This window comes from Typopeltis vanoorti, chromosome 12 (genome assembly GCF_054136105.1).
Source record: "Typopeltis vanoorti isolate ZY-2024b chromosome 12, IOZ_Tvanoo_1.0, whole genome shotgun sequence".
NCBI classification, from domain to species: domain Eukaryota; kingdom Metazoa; phylum Arthropoda; class Arachnida; order Uropygi; family Thelyphonidae; genus Typopeltis; species Typopeltis vanoorti.
Window position 1 is genome coordinate 89,993,045 of NC_143560.1, and position 21,987 is coordinate 90,015,031.

Here is a 21,987-nt window from a genome sequence, read left to right on the forward strand (position 1 = left end):
ACCGGTTTCCTTTTGTTTAAGTGTGGTATACCATTCCAAAACTCGTAAAATCCCCCGGATCATCCAATAATGAGCGACCCGCAGAATCAGAAAGTCAGAAACGCTCATCTGGAAGGGTAACAGCAACAGCCGTGCCTCAGTTAACCTCACAGGCTACAGCATTGCCATTCATTACCCCACCACGCAGGCCCTGGGTGACAAGAGCCGAGCCTCAGTTAAAACTTCACGGGCTACAGCATTGCCATTCATCACCCAAGCTGCCAACTGGTTCGACCTTTATTGAGGTCTCGTCAGTGGGAGGAAGACCCAACCGTGGAGATACTAAGGCAAGACGTTGCTATAAGGGTGAAGCAAAATGCTTTTATAATCCCTGCTATCTGATAAGGTTGCTGTGTAGGGAAAAGTTTGAGCTAAGTGATCTGCCTGAGTGGGTGCGATTTAAAGATCTTCATTTGGAAGTAGGATGGCCTTGGGTGTCCTATATTTGGAGAAGTCCGTTTCATCAAATTTGCGGCTTGTTGCACTAATTCATTTGGATGTGAAGAGGATGCTGAGAAGAACTTTACTGCTGAAGACTGCAGGAAAGAGTAGATTTAGGGGATATTTGTATCCCGGTGGAGTTGGACATTTCTGACATACCATGGTGCGTTTAAGATCATGCGGAGACATTTGTTTTGCACTCTCTGTAGTTTGAGGATATTTGTACTTGAGGTGTGGCTCCAGGCTGGGGACGCATAAGTAATAATGGGTCGAATCATCAACTGATAAAGGAGCAGTTTAATTTTGGTATCCAGCTTGCTATTCCTATTGATAAGAGGGTAAAACTGTGCAATGATTTTTGATGCTTTTGTACATGAGGCTTTTATATGTGGACTGAAGGTTAGTTTTCTGTCCAGCAGTACACCCAGGTATTTGACTTCTGCTTTCCAGGGAATCTTGTTATTAAATAGGAAGATGTCATCTTTGGGAGATATTGAGTTTCTAGTGAAGAGCATGGCGATACTCTTCTGAGGGTTTACTTGCAATCTCCATTCCGAGAACCAGTGTTCTAATCTCTGCAGGTTTTCTTGCAGTTTCTTGGTGACAAGGTGCAGTTTAATAGATCTGGTTAGTATAGCTGTGTCATCTGCGTATAGGGCAATGATAGATGACATTGGATTGTGCGGAATGTCCGCCATGTAAATCGTGAAAAGTATCGGTGCCAGTAGGGACCCTTGAGGCACTCCTACCAAGATTCGTCGCTGGGTAGATAATATATCATTTAGTTTGACTTGCATTCGTCTGCCACTAAGAAATGGCTTTATAATTTGGACTAGATCTAATGGAATGCCAGCTAAAATCAACTTGTATAGTAGTCCAAAGTGCCATAATTTGTCTGTCTCCTTTCCTAAGCAAGAAAAACTGCTCCCAGTGTATTGGTGCCAATTGTAACTTGTGGTAATGAATTCGATTAGTCTATGAATTTGTTGGGTGGTACTGTGAAACTGACAAAAACCAAACTGTTCTGAAGGAAGGATGTTTAATTTTTTTACTGAAAGTTGAATTCTGGAAAGGATAGCTTTTTCTGCTATTTTGCCCAAATTAGATATCAGACTTATGGGACGATAACTTTGAGGCTGCTGAGGATCCTTGCCAGGCTTGTATATAGGAACTACGTCTGCCAACTTCCATGCAGAGGGAAAGTACTTCAACCTGAACATAGCATTTATTATTGTTGAAGATGGCCTTTCGGGGTAGCAGTTTAATAACTTTATTGGATATGCCGTCAGGCCCTGGAGCTTTTTTATTCTTTACGTTCTTTATAATGTCATACATTTCAGCTGGAGAAGTAGGTGTGAGTTGGCTGGTACAAGTATCACACTGTTTTAGTACGTATCTGACGTGGCGATGGATTTTATAAATATGATTGAAGTTCAGATTTTCATAAGATGGACTACACTGATTTTCTAAGTTTTTGACTATAGTTTCAACTTTTTCAGCAGCTGAGCGAACTATACCTAAATCCGATTTGAGAGGAGGAAGAGTTTTATTTTTATTTTTGATATTTCGTAACAGTTTCCAAACGGTTTGATCTCCGGGTGAAATGGAAGCTAATTTATCTTCCCATAGTTTGTTTCTGTGGGCCTTCAGTGTATCTCTCAATGCACTATTCAACAGGTTGAGTAACTTTTTATCCCCTGGATAAAAAGTTATCCAGGGGATAAAATTTGTTGAGTAAATTTATTGATTGCAGAATCAGTGTCTTCTTTAGAGTTAATATGAGGAACAGGACCAAAGTAGTTTGGGAGCACATTGGATAGTTTTTCCCAAGGTATTAAGGTGTGAGGCGGGGAGAACAGTCCCTTCTGATTGCCTAATTGGAGCAGAATAGGGTTGTGGTCAGAGGTTAATTCGTCAAGTGAATCCAAGTTGTACTGCAATTTGACATTTTGGAGGATAGCTATATCTAGGACGTCCGAGGAGCCAATTGGACTGATATGAGTTGGTATAGAAGGACCATCCACAGCTATGTCATTGGAACTTGAGTAGTTAAACAGTATTCGGCCATTTTTGTTGGTAGATTGACTGTTCCAGGCAGGATGTTTTGCATTTAAGTCTCCAGCGATGATGACCAGTCCTTTTACTCCAAGGATGACATCCAGATCTGAGGTCAACAATGTTTTTGATGGAGTGTTGTAAGCAGCAAAAATGTTTAGGTTTCCAATTGAGTTTGTGAGGACATTAATGCCTGTGATTTCGAGGTTGGTGGTTGTAGGGTTGGTTATTGAATGATGGTTGATATAGTTTTTGATAAGGGTGGCTGTACCTCTATAGTCAAGTCTGTCGTTTCTGTAAACCTGATACCCTCTGATTTTTAGATTGTCAGCAGGTCTCAGGTGAGTTTCATAGATATAATCCAGACATATTTCTAATCAATTATTGAATTCCTGGATTTCCAACACTGGTTTTGATACCGTTGGCGTTCCAAGCGATAATCCTAAGCGTATCTGGGGTGATTTTTTCCTATGCATCAGAGAGTGCAGATAATATGGATTGGGTTTGCTGTAAGAATCTTTTTGTAACACTTAGTGATGGATTTGAGTTGCTGAAATCCTGCAGCATATTTGCAAGAGAAGAGGTGATAACAGCTGATAGATTTGAATGTGGATTAGCCAGGTTCTTGGTTTCTACTATCTGTTTGGAGCGGGCCACATCAGCATATGTTCTCGCTTGATGTTGAAGATTCATTTTCTTAAGGGGCTCAGTTAATGGTGGGCGAGCACCTGTAATCATGTTCTCACTCTTGGAGGACTGAGAAGCCTGAACTTCAGGAACGTTCGCACTAGATGACCAGGTAGATTGATTATTTGGATCGTTCCATCTATTTTGGGGGTGATGTATACACCCTCTATAATTAGCAGGGTGAGGATCCCCACAATTAGCGCACTTAGCCGGGGTGGATTTTGGCTTGGTGCAGTGTTTGTGGGGTGATTCTCGCCACATTTTAGGCATCTGTACTGGGATTTGCATAGCTTCTGGGCATGGCCGAATTTTTGGCATCTGTGACACTGCCTAGAAAATGCTCTCTTTCTCAATGGTTCTGGGGTAAGTCCACAGATTGACTTTAAATTGTATATATCATTGCAAATATTGTGTATCTCAACCAGAGGCATAGGAATCGTATTTGATCTAAACAGTCTACTGACCTTTATGGGAGGTAGATCCTGCAAGTTGAGGTCAGTGACTATTTCGTCCTGGTCAATATCCTCGGAGCACCACTTTCAGATTTTTTTCGGATCATGTGAAAATGTATGATATTGTATTCTTCTTGCGTCCAGTTCCTTTGTAAGATTTCTATAATCAGCCACCGTGGCGAGCTGAATTTTTATGCCCTCATCAACGTTTTTAGCCGATCTAAAATTTATTTGCAAGTTAGCCATGGTGGTTTTTAGTGTTGTCGATCTCTGCTTTTCCCTTAGGATAATCGGTGGCACCTTTCCATACCAACATCAACTGTTGGTTCAGGCGCGAGAGTTTTTCACTTCTTACGAGCGTGAGTCTCTCCTTGATCAGAAGGATTTGAGTCAGAGACTACTAGATTGAGTTTTTCCTCCATTTGAGGAGAGTCTTCATTTTCCTCACCATCGTCCCCGGATAAAGAATGTAAGTTTAAGTAGCCCGGCCATTCTTGTTCAAATTTTTTTAGAAGCTTTTTGACGAAAGTGAGTGCTAGCCCTTTGTCAAGTGACTCAATGACGATGTTATCGATCATGTTAATAGGCCATTTCAGCTTGAACTTCTTTTGAAGTTTATTAATGAGCATGAGAGCCGGCTCTTCATCGAGCAAATCAGTGACGACATCTAGGTCAGGCAGGCTCATACCGATTCAATTGCGTATGAGTGCGAGTAGAAATCCCGCAGCCACAGAGGACTGCCAGCAAAACCGAGGGTTGGTTAAATACGCGAAGCTATAGCAGGTAAATTGTATCAAAAGTCAAAGTCTTACCTTGTGCTCCACAATCAGTCAGTCATTCTGCTTATCGACACGACACTTGATATGCATTCTTTTATCACTATGAGATGGCACATCAAAATCCACACTTCACCACTAACCGAGCACTGAGAAACACGTCTGTACTGATCAAAACCTTATCTAAAGGTAAAGCCGTCTCTAAAAATTCGGACGATCCCTAGGCCACTCAATCGTGGACGAAATACCGTCCATCTCAGTGATGGCCTTTCACCTACCACCACCACCGAGTAGAACCGCTCAAATTCCGAAGAAAAGCATTCACCGACAAAGCCTTCACCGGGCCGTGCCGGAGAACACTTTCTCCGAAGACTCGAATTGCTCCCTTAAGGCAAAAACCTTGAGAGATCGTACTCATATTAGCAATAGCCGAGCCTCGGAACTTCATTGGAGAAGTCATATTTACCTATACAAGTTGCCAACAGGTGTACCACCTTATTATTGAATTACTCTGGATTTAGAGAAAGATGTTGGAAGTTTATTTTGCACTTGGTTAGACTATAATAAATTTAGTTTACGCCTGAAAATATCTTCAGGACTGAGGTAAGATGGTGCAACACCAGGCAACTCCGAGCAAAGGTGGACCAAGCTCTCATCACTCCTTGTCTCAGTATCTCCCATAATGCAAAGTACATCTCCTTGCGGACATATATACTGCTATGCATTAAGGGAAGGGCCACTACCCAGACCGGTTTCGACCTTTATTGAGGTCTCGTCAGTGGGAGCCAGACCCAGAAGTGGTGATACTAAAGCAGAAGCAATAGGAGAGGTCATATTTACCTATACAAGTTGCCAACAGGGGTAACAACATACATGTCCGCAAGGAGATGTGCTTTGCAAAATGGGAGATACTGAGACAAGGAGTGATGAGAGCTTGGTCCACCTTTGCTCGGAGTTGCCTGGTGTTGCACCACCTTACTTCAGTCCTGAAGATATTTTCAGGCGCAAACTTTGTTTGCACACACTTGGATAAAGGATTAAACTAAATTTATTATGTTTACTGTGAGTTGCTTTTTTCAGATCCTCTTCGTGATTCCGCCAAGTTCTTATCATTTTCTCAGTTGGGGGTGGCCTGAAATGCCTCTCTGCAGCCCTGTTTCCATGTTCTTTAGCATACGCAATCACACGTAGCTTGTATGCGATATTGTAGCACTGCCGACATTTTTCAGTCATAATTTGCAAAGAAATTTAGAGAACATTTAACGGCAGAAATTTATCACCGTTCACAACAACCGCGACAACATTCGCATCCACTGAATTCTACGTAACTGGAATGTTCTCCCACACCGTAAGGAAGAAATCGCGTAACTCGGAACAGAGAAAATTTCCAGAAATGAAAGTAATAAAAAACTGAGTATCGGCGTATAAGACGCACCCTGTTTTTCAGACCTATTTTCAAAGAAAAAAAAGTGCGTCTTATACGTCGGCAAATACGGTAAATACCAAACCCATTTTGATGGTCCATCAGCACTGTACAAATCCTTTCCATCAAACACAGATCAAAAAATCCATTCCTTCTTCGTTCTCGCCCGTAATAGTAAACAAATTTTAAATTTATGTCAGAAATAATTGAACCGCTTCTGATTATTTTCGAGTTACTGAGATTTGCGTGGATAATAATGAATTCATAAGTGGACTCATCGTATAAAATGGAAAACTATAGACCTGATAAATGCGTGGGAGTTTTATTGATCAATTAAGAATCGTATGTACATCCACGATAAGAGATAATTGAGCAGTATGCGATTTCGTAAGAGAGTCGTCGATTTTGGAAAAAAAAAAAAATTGAAGATTGCGCCATTTGCATTTCTATTAACAGGTTCATATATGCAGAACATGTCAAAGGCCTTCCTGAAATGTAAATAAATCACGTCATAGCCATTGATAATTATTTACCTAAACGTATATTGATATTTAGTTAAATAGATAAGTAATTGGTTGACAAGTAAGTGTTTACCGAGGAAACTTCCAAGAGTTAGGAAGTTTTGGGACCTTAGCTGTTTTAATTACTGTTAAATTTTGAATGACGGTTATTACGATGTGCAATTCATATGCGCATTAAGAAAAATAATGGTAGTAATATGAACTTCTTAGAATATTTTTAAAAGTAATGAGTTAATTCTGTTGTCCACGTTGCATTGCTGCGTTCTCATTGCATACAATATATTTCATTTCTGGTCTTGCGAGTCAAACTGAGATGAACTTTTCATCCTTAACGATATTTTTGATGAAATATTTAAAATAACGTAAACAGTAGGAAACTTTGCTCATTAGTTTCACTTATTCTGTGTTATATTTCGTTGGCTTTAAAATGTTTAATTAGGTTGCCTTCTTCCTCCGTGCCTTACGCTTGCTCAATCAATTTGCTGCGCTAAACTTCAAAGGGACTTCAACTCTTTAGTACAGCTATTAGAGTGAATTTTTAAATACCATTCTGGCAATCGAAAGAAGATGCAAACATAATGGCATGGTCTGTGTGACACGATTAGTGATAATCCTAACGAGTATTTATAGAAATAGTCGTTAGGATTATCACGTACACTTGATAAGTACAAGTTGTGCTTGTACTTATCGAGTGTACATGCTTGTTGACTATTCCAGACAGTCTCTGGTGCAACTGATGGAATTACATTCAAGAAAGCTTTTTCATTTAGTTGTCTGAGCTGCCTTTTTTGTTATTATTATTAATACCTCCGCTCTAGAAACATGCGTTTATAACTTGGCGAAAGTCGCGTATAACGTTAGATTTAAATAAAAAAATATTTAGTTATTGTAATTCCTTAAATCGGTGATATTGTGTGATCGTAATAACATTTCGATGTTCTTTTAAAACAATAATTGAAACTGAAAAGGAAAGAAATTGTCGTTTTTTTTTTTTTAAATTTAAACATTTTAAAATAATTCTTAAATTCTAATAACTCTGGTTTCATGCAATTATGTTCTTTCTTCGCAATTTTACGATGCGCTGACTTCTATCATTTCCTCCTTAGAACCCAGACGCCATCCCCTATCTGGAGCAGAATCGACTTTCTCATCCCAATCACGATGCCATTGACGCTGCGGCTGCACTCACCGACATGGGCAAATATCTGTACAGAGAAGATCGGCTACCGTCTTACGATGTCGCCGTGGTCATTACGAAGTTAGATATGTGCCGAAGACAATACGAAGGAGGGCGTTGCAGTCGAGGAACAGCAGGTAGGGGAGGGGGTGGAGTGAAAGCCATTTCACAATCTTGTAGAATAATCCAACCATGGTCATGAAATTTCCATATAGATAACCACTTTTCTTTTTCTCCTGTAGGGTTCGCGTATGTAGGGGGAGCCTGTGTGGTGAACAAACGACTAGAAAAGGTCAACAGCGTAGCTATTATCGAAGACAGTGGAGGCTTCAGTGGCATCATCGTTGCTGCCCACGAGGTCGGCCATCTGTGAGTGAATGTAACTAATTTATAGGTTAAGTAAGCCTTTCCTGATTTAAATCTAGAAATGACCTTTGGGTTAATGTTCCGCCGTCACTTCAAAAGACCCTTATTGAAAGAATGTTAGTCACATGATTACATGTCTATAAATTCGTTTTACTATAAATGCCTGAAAGTTTGACTTTATAAACGAAATGTGGTAAGGGCTTTGCAGATTTAATGAGCAAGAAGAACTGGGGAAAAACAATTGCCAGATCTCTGAGATATCTTTCGATTTATTCCCTTTCTAAAAAATCAACAGTACGATTACGACAGATTCCATGCATCTCTAATAGAATGTTCTGGACCCAATCTAGTTTTTTTTTCTCGCTCTAAAGATTTCAGTATCTGATCTGATGTTTATGTTCTAAAACTGGACACGAGGCACGTTTTCCGATTTAGGCATTTTTCATATCTGGTTTTGTGTCGGAGATTTCTTTGTCGTTTTAGCAAACGTCACTATTACCGAAGAAGAATATTTGAGGATTTTGTTGAGTCACTTGATCTTTTGGCTAAATCTTTAATTCGAACTGCCCTCTTGCACGCGTTTGGGGGAAACAATGGTTTTGATATTATGAGGATATTATTTTATAGTGGTGAAGAATGTTGTGGTGCTGTACGAAAGGCATTCTGTAGGAAATAATTAGTAGGGATTTGTAGTCCCATTTATCGAATAGGTAAACTAACATGTGAAGTATATTGAAAGAGATGCTGATGAAAACTGTGGATTGGGTTGTCTTGGCGGTAAATCAAATTGTTTACTACACAAATGTCCTCGATTCATGTGAAATTACCCGCGTAGAACGTATTGATATTCCTCTTGCAATTAACTTCACACGCATGGCTAAATTCATTAGGGGGAGCCTGTGTTGACCACTGCTCTTCTTTCTTAGTTGCGCATTCTTGGAACTCTTTCAGCGCAACTGTTGTATTTCGACAAACATTCGCCATCTCCTTTTGATCTTTGGGAAAAATTTCTCTTGATCTTATTCTATCATATTCGTTAGGTGAAATACAACTAATTTCACAAATCTCCGTGTATTGGTTCTTAAAGGTACAGAGTTCTTTAAGATGCATCCTGTAACAATCTCCTAATAGCTAATATAAATTATCATTACATCGTGTCCAAGCAGTAGCTTTCTTTTCTTTTCCCTTGTTAGCGCTTTTGAGTCTTCATTTCCCCCAACCCTTTTACATCTACACAATTATACTCGTGGCTCTTACTGCTTGCATTTGTGGTTTTCATTATGATCTAACGTTTTTAAGAAAAATCGATATCCGGTATCGTATTACGGCTCTTCATCTTGGCACTCTATTTGGACACCTCTCAGTATGAAAATGAATTCCACGTGTCAGTCGTCAGACAGTCTTGCCCATCTCTCGGTTAACGTAGCTGACGGACTCATTTTGAGTGAGATGACCTATTTCAGTGTATCTTCTTACAAATAACGGTTACGTTTCTCTCTAGCCGAATACTTGGAACGATTTAGACGGGTCTTTATATTTAAACTTAGCAAGTGATGATAGAGTGTGCTCTCTGAACGGATTGTAAATGTGATGTAGTTTTGCTGATGGCAGTATATAGTGCACTTCTCTTGTTTGATTTAAAAAAAAAAAAAAAAACGTCTTATACGAAAATGTTCTACTCATATTTCGTAGACTGGCCGCTTAGCGTCATTAAAACTTGATGTGTTTTGATGTTAATGGTGTAAGTTCTCCATTGTTTCATGTGTTCTAGGATTTTCAAAATGTGGCAGAAAGTAAAGGGTTAGCATCGGAGTTTGTTTTAAGCTCGATAAAACCATTTGCAGTGTTAAACAACATTATCAGGAATAGTTATTTAAACAAGTCTGCGTTAAAAAATTAAGAGCCGACTATTTTTGTAGAGTGCGAAGAAAGTAGTCATCTGGATCTCGTTTCTGTAGGAACCATCAATTAAAATATTGCTTAAGACTTAAAGTCTTTACGGAAAATGGTGGCGCATGCCACTATTCTTGGCCCAAGAACAATGTGGCCATGATCGCGCACACCTTTTGGCACTTCGGCTCCCTTGGTTTATATCGCACTGCTAATTCATCCAACTATCAAAATTTGTTTTCCCATCTGAATTTTTCTCTTCGTTCAGAAAAGAGCAGTTAGGCTGATTAAACCTCTCATTCTTCAAAGGTATTTCAACTTATCCACATTTTACGGAAATTGGCATCGTTAATTGCCCTACGTTTCTAAATTTAAGGAATAGAAGCCACTCGTCACCAATCCATAGTCGAACTTTAAATTCTTAGTAGAAATTTTTCTTTGTTCACTACTTCTATTCTTCGGGACAGCCTTCCATTTATGTGTGTGTAGGTGAAAGCGATTTTCTATAAATAATAATAAAAAAAAAACTTCCGGTTTTCCTATCCAGTATTCACACTCCTGCATTAGGTTTATTAAGCGTGTTCTCCCATAAGTGTTTGTTTTGATGGAGAGAAAAGTCGCACCAGTTCCGTATGAGACGAACCTCATGTGCTAATCCTGACGTAGGGATAAAGCACAAAGTCGAAAACTGGTTTCTGTAATAATATGCTTGAGGTGCGATGTCAAAAATACTATTTCAATTAGGAATACTTTGGTTTGCTAAATGGTATTCGGATCTGTGTAAATGGTAGACGAGTCTTGAACCGAAAGGAGGGAACGATGGTGGCGATGACCAGTTTGCTAAACATTAAGGATGTCCGAAACTGATATCAGGACTTCTCAGGAACTGACATTTGAACTGAATTGGGCGTGAGTGTTGGCTAACAAAAGTTAGTTCAATAGAGCAAAAAAACATCAGAAAAGTGAAGTGTTAGAGTTCATTTATTTGAATGCGGTGCAATACAATCCTGAACATTAAACCATCTACTGAGAAAAATATGGTATTGATGAATTTTTATCCTGTTCCAGCATCAATTCGCAGCAAAAGCTGACGAGTTTAGCCGCTCGCGAACCCTTCATTAAAATAAATCAGATGATTTAAATAAATTTATGAAAATATAATTTATCGGATAACTACCAAAATTTCATCCTAAGAAAATGAATTTTGCTGCTTATTAGAATGTATCCCATTTTTTTTAAAATCGCTACTTAATTGTTTGTTTATTATTAATCTTTTTCAGGAATTGTGCAATCATCAACCATAATTTTATGCGGCTTCCACGCACGCAATGTTGTCAACGTCCTGTGTTGGCATTAATACGCTAGGTTTTTTTTTTTCTACTTTAATTTTCATTTTTTACATAATCCAGAAGGCCCTGTTCTAGAGACCAAACATGGAACTTTTTTTCAAGCCACTTCAGAATCCCCAATAAATGGGGGGGGGGGGGAGGTCTCACCTGGGACAATGAAATTCATCATAAAAACGCGAAGCACTTCGCTAATCAAGCTACAGAAATATTTTTACATTTTTTAAATTTTCTTGGTTGAAACTTTTAGGAATTTTATATGCTTGTTTTTATTCTATATAGAATTTTTGAGATGATGTGCTATTAATACGTTATATAGTATTTAAAAAAAAGGTAAAACGTCTAATAAAATGGAGTGCGTGCGTGCGGGAGGAAGATAGCATCAAGAGTATCTTATAGTTTCCTATTTCTGTTTCAGTCTTGCAGTAAACGGATCTGTCTGTTGAATTTGAAAACGATTGTAAATCATCCCATAAAACCAACCAGGGAACACACGCAAATATAAGCAGTTCAACCTGGTTGAGTTGGTTAATCGTAACCAACGCAGTCCGATCGAATCCTACTTAAAATCTTTGAGAATTACAATGCGCACCTTCAAGCCGCCTATTTCTTAAATGGTATGAAGATGAGAAATTTTGAATGAAACTATTTGGTTAACTACATGGCAAATGAAGTTAATACATGCATTTCTTTTTCGATAAGAATAAAATTGAAGCTGTTGAAACTTGCTTTTGATTCGTTATGCTTCTGCCATTACGAGATAAGAATATTAATAAAATACAGTAGGATGAGTTAAAATATTCCACAACCTGTAGTAAGAACTTTCTATGCGTGATGTTGAAACATAATATTTCAATTTCAAGAAGACTTGTCTCAAAACTTATTAAATGAGTAACTTTTTCCTCCCCTCCTATCACACGATACAAAATATGCATCTGCTATCATTCTTTTTTTTTTTTTCATAGTGAATGTGTTTGAGAAGATTTTATATGATTATTATGTTACATTATCGTATCTGTTTCTCCTCATTCCCGTTAGCTTAGGTTGTGTGCATGACGGGTCTCCACCTCCCAGCTACCTTGGCGGTCCAGGAGCTGCTCGTTGCCCTTGGGAAGATGGATTTATCATGAGTGACTTGCGCCATACGGAGAGAGGGTTCCAGTGGTCATCGTGCAGTGTGGAGCAGTTCAAACACTTCCTCAAGTGAGTACAAGCCTGTCATTAGATAATAATGATATTGTGGGAATCACTCTGCTTGAGTAGTTTCCGACGGGGTCGTGATAAATGCAGCAGGATTCTATCCGGCGATACAGCTCACTAATATAATTATCTACGTGAATTATATCTTTAGGATGTCTATTTACACGCTGTTCGTAAATGAGGCAGCCAGCATAACTGTGCGACGTCACAGTAGTTCAATTGTGTTTAACATGCAGTCGTAAGTGCAATCGACCGATCGGAAAACGGTTTAGCAATCAAACTTTGAGATGAAACAACTTGATGCTAAGTTGAATTAGATGTTAGAATAATGTGAGAAGCTGTTGCGTTTAAAAAATAATAAAGTCTTCCTATTTCCTATTAAAAAAAAAGAATTAGGCAGCAGATGGCGTGATACCGTACTATCGAAAACTGGAAATTTTTTCCCATAGAACGTGAAGAAATTTGGAATTATCTCAATGTGCCGACTACGATGGTAAATCGATGTTTGTTTTTCTTACAGTTTTGTAAACTTATAATAAATATAAGTTTTTTTCCTCAAAAAATGGGATGATCTGAACGGACAGATGCCGCATCCCTCAGAATTACAGTAACTAATCCATGCATGTGGAAGTGCGTTTCCTTTTTCAGAAAACAGAAAATCTGAAGTCGTATTTGTTGTTGGCCTTAGAAGTACGTTGTTGATTTATTGCTTCTTTTTTAAACTCGTCCAGTTATAAGAGACTTGTCTTGAATATGCGTATACCAGAGAAGGACAATAATATGAAATTCGTCGCTCTCTCAATGATTGTACGAAGCAAACATTTAACTTCTAAAAATGCGAATTATCTTAACGTTTTATGTGGTCCTTTCCAGTTTTGGATCAATATTCGGCATTTTGATATTCTTAATGCTGAAATTGATATTCTCAGTTTTACCGGATGAACTGAAAGATTAGTTGATTTACAGCTGGATGAGTTAGAGCAAGAGGTTAAGAGCGTGCTTCCTTCATAAAAGTGGCGCAATTGCCTTTTTTTGTGAAGTTTATTTGCTTCTTTCTTGTCACTTCAATATCGACTCATTTGATTTAATATTTCATCCTTGGATGCGATGTAAACCATGAAAATTTCTATTATGTGGAAAGTTTAAGAGAAAGTTTTCATTTTGCTAACAGCGAATTGTATATTTAATACTGGTAATATTCACTCGAGTGCTGCAAAGTTTAAGCGCCATTGACATATCACATACTGGAAACATTATAGATCTACTGGCTATTAACACTAAATTTGCAAAAGGAACGGTTGTGTAATGTACTGAAGATTGCTGTCCATGCCAGGAATAGTCTGACTGCGAGCCAACGGGAAAGTCAATCGGCTCACGTTTCTCTCGCCGAAGAGCGAAGCAACATGCGTCAAAGTTGGAGTCATTTTGCATCTAACTTTCATTTTCCAGGTGTCAACATCATCCTGTCACGAAGTAATCAGTTCATTTCAATGAAAGAATAGAACTGCTGCGAAAGATCACTCAAAAGTAACGAACGAAGGAATACACGGTGCCGAATAAAGCAACTCTCTCTTTCAAAATTCAGGAGAAAAGAGTTTAACGACTACGTTGGGGATGCGGTGCAGCGACTGTATTAGCTTTTACTGCAGCATAGCGGTTTCTGCTTGTAAGATGATAACAAGCAATTCTGGTCTAGAGAGGTAACGTTACTAGGATGACCTTGTGCGGTATTGATTTTTCGCAAAGCCAACTGGTGAGTTCCTCTTGGCGGTTAGATTCAGGTGTCGTGCAGTAGTTACGCAACTCCGAAAACAGATGCAGTGTGGAGAACGGTGGCATTCGCAACACGCTCTTTAGATCGGAACTTTACATTAGGAAGTGAACCGAGAAAAGCGGTCTCTTTGAAGCCCTCCTTACGGGTAGTAGGCGATAAATCCCTGATTTTCTATCACTGTCTCAAATGGGATGGATATTGGAGATTCTCAATAGTGTAGTAGTGAGTTTTCTTTCTTTTTTTTTTTATCCAATATGATGATTGACATCTAGACCGAAATTTCATTATCCTCAGTACATTCAGAGATAACGTGCACCAATTTCTAAAGGAAAAACCAGCATTTTAATATTCACTGAATGACAGTCTCAGCCCTTGAATTGAAATATAATTTTTGGAACCGATTAAAATGCAACCTCGTATAGATGACTTGCATATTTGGCCCCTGTTATTTCTTTACAAAGAGTTGAACAGCAAAGGCTTCATTCACATGGATGCTCAATTTTAGAACGAAACAAGAATAGGCATCACTCCAATAAAACGAAACCACTGGGATGTAACTCAGGGGACGGAATTAACTTCTGCGAGATCATACTGTAGACAATGAATATAAAGTCGAAAAGACCTACGTTCACTATAATCAAACGAATAGAGGAACTTTGTCTGGCCTTTTTTTTTTCAGTCAGTTCGTGAGTTGCTTCAAAGCTTGGGTAGGAAAGTATAATTTTCCTCCTGCAAGGAACTGACTTCCAATCGGGCAGGATTGAAGTCCAAGTTTCTTCCATTCGCGGGACATACACTACATATTAACACACAATCCTATTTAATTAGGATTATGATCACGAGATGGCGGCAGTTGTCTGAAGTATTGTACTAATCTTTTGGCGATGACCAAGGTGGAGAACGATTGATTTCTGGTACCCAATTGATTTCCAAAATGATAAGCCTGAAACGTATACTACCCGCTCACTTTTCGGTAATAAAAAGGCAGTTAATCAGAAAGAGAACTTTTATATAAAACCGTGTGAAATGTTTCTAGGCATAGTGTTACCTACTTTCGAACTTTTCCGTAAAAATATATTAATAGAAGAAATTTCATTAATTTTCTTTAATATTTATTTAATAATTTTCTGGTTTTCCTTGAGCTGATTTCTGTTTCAAAATCGGAAAAAAATATTTCAAATCTGCAAGCAACGAACCCTTTGAAGTGCTGAATTATGAATTCCGTTAAAAATGGAAGAATTTTTTTACGTGGTGTGAAAAGCGAACTGAAAGTTTCCGTTTTATTTCTCAAGGTCTGAACTGAGGTGCAACAAAACCCAAAGTATGATCGAAGTACTGAACAAGGAAATTCATTCCAATCCAATGAAGTTGCTGTGATTTATGAAGAAACACGCGAGTGTGTGTGACGTCAATCTCATTTGCCATTCAAACTGATGTCATCATTCGGAAACCAAGTATTGGTGGAGAGATTGCTACGAATTTAGCCTCAAGGAAATTGTTTTCCACTACTGTTGATAATTCCGACAGTCGATTTAGACGTACCTACAAAGAAGGCAAACAGACGTCTGATTTTCTAACAGAGAAGAAAGGGGTCAAGGCTGTTACTTCCGCTAATGACTTTTTGGATTATGTTTTTCAACGTGTAAACATCTTCGTTCTTGCCTTGAAGAGCATGGGGGTCAGGGTCGTCTAGACCACAGTTCCGACGATTAACCCATCTAACCCCAAATTCTTCACCTTGACTGCAGCATCTCTTCTTTTTTTATCTCCACTGCTGTTATCTTCCTTATGTTTCTTGACGCATTTCGTTTAACATCTTTTACTGCTTCATGACCTTGAGCACGAAAGTAAATGTCATCACGCAACTCAAGTCTCTCTTCATCCATCGACGAATCTGCTGACAGGGGGAAGAGGGGAAAACGCATTGCGAACGGAAGAGAAAAATTAACATTTTTCTTGATTTTATGAGCCTGGTGATGATATTGTCGAGTAAAAGGAGTAATGAAATTGGAATATATCTCCATCCTTTGGCTATTACGTCCACAAAGAAGCGATGGCCACGGATTATGTCAAGTCCTTTATTATTCTGATAAGTTCATTTTCATGTGAAAGGCTTTCCTTTTCTCATTATATTCGATGGAGCTCACTTTGTCCGAAAATGCTTTTTATAAACTTAAATCGCATTTGTTATTCAGATACGCTTTCATCTTCTGAACTCTCGGATCACGCAATGTTGTGTGAAGGTCTGTTTGCGGCTGAAAGAGAATACATTTCATGTGGTCGCTGATGTTCGTTTTAAAAATCAAAAGCAATCAGAGTACAATAAGGCTCGAAAATAATAAAAACCATGCAAAATCTTCATGGGTTTTATTATAGTAGATTTATGCTCTTCACCCAACTTGGATCGCAGACTGATTATGCGGTTTTTGTTTTTGGTTTCCATAGCAGATTTACTATTAAAGAAATTACCATGTTAATATATATATATATGTGTGTGTGAAAGTTTAAGACTATTTTTTGGTTTCAGTGGCGAAACAGCGGCCTGCCTGTTTAACTACCCTACCGATAACAAATTGTTGTCGAGAGAACTGCCTGGTTCCATGATATCCTTGGATGAGCAATGCCTTCGCGATAGAGGAACTCAAGCCTGTTTCGTAAGTACCTGTGCGCATATATTTTTTAAAGAAGAACAATTAGCGCACTGCAGTAAGAAAGTAAACTTAATGAGATTCTTAGGCCTGTTTTGAATTGTAATTTTGCTGCTTCAAAAGTGCCGCACCACAGTCTCTTCGCATTGCTACACATTTCGTAACAATGCAATGTCAAATGATTACGTAAATTAGTGCAGTAAGCGAGAAAAAACTCCGTTTGTGAATAGAATTTTCTTCCGAAATGTTCTTTGTAATGAGCCCTAATACGTGCACGAGTTATATCCAATTTTTGTTATAATGAGGAAGTTAATAAAAGCGGGTTTTTTTTAAAAAAAACGTTTCTAATTAGTTCGTTTTTTACCCCAGTTTGAGACAATCACGATGTTTTTCAAGTAATGATGGGAAAAAATATCAAATAGCATTTTTTTTAATTGCTTTAACTTCGCATGTCGGCAACTTAATTCCTTCACTCGTTAGTTCATGGAAAATCTGAAACAGTCTCGTGCAAAGGAAATGTACGCTTCTTAAGTTATGGAACAAGTGGAGCTGGTGCTTTCTACGGATAACAGGTTTCTTATTTCGGGATGCGCACTCCAGCAAAGCATCACGATTTCGTGTAACTAATACACGACCCTAACATCGCACTTTTTTTCATTTCTGGTTTTTCGCAATACCATTTTCCATTCCTATTTTAAGGTGATGGGCTTTAATAGACTTCTTTGCAACTCTTTTTTGCAGAAAGATGCTCGTGTGTGCGCCCAACTGTTTTGTTTCGACAGTGCCTCCGGATATTGTGTGTCTTTTCGTCCTGCAGCAGAAGGGTCTTTGTGCGGAGACAGCCAGGTAAGAAATTGACCAATTTCATTTATAAAAAAAAAAGTAAATTACTGAAGGTTTGTATAACTTACAGGTTTTGTAGAAATTCCTAGAAGGAGCGTTTATATAAAGACGTAGGCAACTTATTTTTTTCTTCACTTTAACTGAACAGTTGAATTAAAAATTGTGTAGAAATGATACTAATGAAGGCGTATGGGTGTCTTGCATTGATTCCCGATTGGCAATACGTGGATGTTTTTAATCTTTTGCTTTATTCAATGCGTACATTCATACCAGGAATATACGAGGGACCTGGAAAAGTCTGATAAACACCTAACACAAAATGGTGTCAAAGCAACTGATATAAGAACATAAATTACCTTCATAATTCTGCTACTAGTATGTTCTTTTTATTGGTTATGTCAGTTGCTTGGACATCATTTTGTGGGTGTTTATCAGACCTTTCCAGACTAACAATGAATGTATATGTCTGAAATCAAGTCGGAGAAACTCACAAAAGACTGAAAAGTTTGCTTTTCTTCAGTTTGGATTCTTGTTTTGGTCTTCTGCTTAAAAAAAAAAAAATTTGCACTGAATATTAGTATATTGTAATCAATTTTCATCGAAACTACCAGAATCCGAAATAGCTGCAAGCAAATTCATGAGCACATCCACAGCTAACTTGCATCATTTGGCAGTAACTTGTTAGCATTCCCGGTTATTTTATACTTAACTGGTTTTATCGCATCATTTCTTCGATTATACTGAAAGTGAGTGCTTTACAGTTGACCTTTCAGTAGTATCTCTCTCTCTCTTTGTAGCCCAAAAATTAGCTCGTATTCACCACATTTCTTAAAAAAGAAACAAACAAAAGAGCGAAAATGTTTTTTTAATCTACTTACATTTCTTTTCAGAGTAATTGAAAGAACCATTAATACAACTCCTACGCTACTTTCACAATCCTTTCATCCAATAAATAATTGTATGAATTTCGACAAGGCGATCAAGCAGACATCTTATTTCACTGACTTGCGACAAATGCCATGGAAAAGCGTGCGGAACTTCAAGAGCGGCTGCTTGTGATATTTGATATGGTTTTTACACAGAGGCCTTTAATGTAAGCTTCCACCACATGTTTTTTATTACTATTATTACGTCACACCTCCAAGGACTCATCGCGAGAGGACAATCTACTTCGCTAAATGCATCCCATCCTCTCCACTATCACTTAATTCTCCTACTAAAGTTTTTACTCTTGCGAGCTTTCGTTATGGACGGATATTGCAAGTGATGGTGCGTTTATCTTAATCGTCGAGCCACAAGTCTTTCCCTTCTCTACTCTTATCAGTTGCGCCTTCTCTAGTCAAACGCAATGCTGATAACAATCTACTTCACTCGTCTTTCTCATTCTTTGCATTATACAAATTACCAACTTCTACGATCCTAAACTCGATTCTGATAACCTTCTCAATTTCAGTATTAGTCATTTTCTTCTCGCAGAATAAAAAAAAAAAACTTAAAGCTTTTCTTCCAGTCTTATTACTTTTGTCAACACAAATCTCTAGACAAAACGTTTCTCGTCCTGGGATTACTCTGCTCTCGAATTCTACTTCTACTTTTCCTTCTTTGGGCTTCACATGAACATTACAAATAATGCTTCCTTATCATCCAAAAAAAAAAATTATGCGCCTGAGTCGTGACTTTATATTTAAGCAGCTTGACTCGATACAAATATTACAGTGTTCACACACGGAGAGAAAGAAAAGTGTCTCAAGTTCCTGGGTACAAGAAAAGAGCAGTTAGGTTGATTAATGAATCATCACTACCAATTCAGTTTTTGTTGTTCATTATGTTTTTCCAGGGTCATGGTTTATCAGAATTGGTAGCTCTGTCGGTATAGACGAAGTCCTTCGGTTTGAAAGGCCTCAGTTCGAATTTCGCCTACAGCGAAATCCATGCGATAACTGGCTGAGAGACACTTGCAATAATGCTTGAATAATCACTTGTGAAAAAATTGCAGTATCAGCTGATTAATAAATTTGGAATCCTGCGTGTCACTAAATGAGATCATCGCTTCAAGAAGCATTCGTTTCTCTTTCCCTATATCCCGTGTGATACAGTAAATTAAATTAAGAACTTGTTTATTAAACTGATGACAGCGACATTATTGGAGATGCTCTGTATTAATGACGGCCTTTTCGATATAACGTAATTATGTAATGTTACGGGCACTGCAGAATCGCCAGTAGAGTAACAAAGCGCAGCTCTTCAGGCAATGATGGGTAAGCGCAGTAGCGAGAGGATAATATAAAATAATCACCTTTGTTTTTGTTGGAAAGTGCTGACTCACCATGTGAGTGCCGTAAGGATTGTTGAATGAAATTATCTTTCTTAAAAATAACAGATGCAAATATGATGAACATTTCTAAGCAGTTGCGCCAATGGAATAAGACAATGTTCTAATCCTATGCGACACATTACATTATGATAGTTCTCTAAAATTAAAGTTAAAATAATAGATGATAGAAATCTATTATTTTTATATTTTTCACATAAGATTTCTCGTTATAGAAAAGTTTTTTAAATGTCTTCACCAGGATAAAAAAAATCACTCATTAATATCGCCTTAACTACAAAGCAAAATGCGTTAGTTTGTGTGGCTCTTGTGATGAGAGGAAGGAACCCTGCACTGTTTTAGGAAATCTGCGATTCATATTTAGTGTCGCTGACGTCAAATTGCGCTTTGGCATCTTGTGTGATATGCTGTAATTTTTCATCAATGACACTGTATAATATTAATTTGCGTATTTAATTAAAATGCTTACAAATAACTTTATTGTGCTTTCATTTGTAAGCAGCTGAAAACTTTATGGCAACTAGAATGCAATATTTTAGTCGGTTGCAAAAATATGCAACTTGAAAATTATTTCTATAACAGGCTTATTAATGACTGAGAAATCTCAACTACTGTAGATGTTACCAACCAATTTACGAGTCTGTTTGTTTACTAGCTTTAGACCGGTAATGACCTCTATAAAAGTTTTATTGGTTTATGCGAAGTCTTCTCATGAATATTCTTTAACTCCAACGTAAACAGATTTGCCTCTTCCTTTAAAACTTCAGTCTCTTGTGACAGCTCGAACTAAAAGGCGATTAATAGAGAATGCAACAAAAACGTTCATCTTCGATTGAGATATAAGGAACGTCGTTAGGAAATTTTGTATCTTTTTGATGTTCGAGGTCATCTTCGTGAATATTGGCGGATCTTTGCTTATCCCTTAAAACTCCAATAAATTAGTTTTCAGTTCCTTTTTGGCAGGTTATCAACTAAAACCAAAACAAACTGCGCCCGGTCAGAAAGCTTCTGTTTCACAAATCAAAAGAATAGTCTCCTTGTTACGATTATTTAAAATATTTTGGGGTAATTTGAATTAACGATAAAATTTTCCAACATAAATTAGGGAAGAGAATTGAAAAAAGTAACTTCAAAGAAGTTATTTTATGTTTCACACGACTTGAGTTCACAAGAAAAAAAAATGCTGATTAACGTGACAGCAGCTGTAAACTACCACTGTAGAAATTACGTTAATTTCTTATGTCATCGTATCTTCCCTTTAATATTCACTGGAGCTTTATAAGAGAAAATATTGTAAATTTAGCCGTAAATAAATCATCTCAATATATGTACATACGGTGCTGAGATGAATTCAACTTAGCCCCTTCTATATGTGACTGAATTATCCGCACGAAATATTTAGTAACCAGCAATTAAATTCCTGAATGCGAAAGTTTTTCTTCGCAAATAACTGTCCGAAACAGTTGATGAGACTGTTTTGGTTCACAATGCGTGCATGTATAAGAACTTAAATTTCGAAGACTCCTTACCTCGTTTATAAATTAAAATTATATATATATAAATTCTGAAGTAATAACGGATTCTCATAAATTACGTTAACTGTTTTATATTAATCCAGGTTCGAATCTGACGATGAATATCGCATTTTGGTGCTTCTATTTCAGGTATGCAAGAATGGCAGATGCGTTGCTGAGCATGAGAATATCATCCCTGATTATACTCACGTGACCCGTTCCTTTGCCAACCGGGTGGGCACAAACCGAGGCGCTCCAAAAATATCGACGATACGGCCGTTCACACGACTGCCCCCACTTCCTACTAGAAAAAACAGCCCAGCGTACCAATTTCAGCAAAGGACAACATCCCGACTAGTCTTCACCCCTCGTACTACGACGCCATCCTCTGCAGGAAACAGAGGTAAATCATGCATGTACTAAATGTTTAACGCAGTGTTGTTTTTGAAGGGAGCGTATTGTAGTGATAATAGCAAATGCTAAATTTCTGAAGGTCACTGTAC

General features: G+C 37.9%; 1 protein-coding gene across 1 annotated transcript in view; it reads left to right on the forward strand.

Moving 5' to 3' along the window:
* Positions 1-21,987, forward strand: part of LOC150100991 (A disintegrin and metalloproteinase with thrombospondin motifs like) — a 56,633-nt gene that overhangs the window by 34,406 nt on the left and 240 nt on the right. Inside the window, exons 7-12 of the mRNA XM_090401957.1 lie at positions 7,501-7,708; positions 7,814-7,940; positions 12,212-12,376; positions 16,675-16,801; positions 17,537-17,641; positions 21,635-21,887. Of these exons, the coding sequence (XP_090258083.1) occupies positions 7,501-7,708; positions 7,814-7,940; positions 12,212-12,376; positions 16,675-16,801; positions 17,537-17,641; positions 21,635-21,887 (985 nt within the window). The remainder of the gene's footprint in view (positions 1-7,500; positions 7,709-7,813; positions 7,941-12,211; positions 12,377-16,674; positions 16,802-17,536; positions 17,642-21,634; positions 21,888-21,987) is intronic.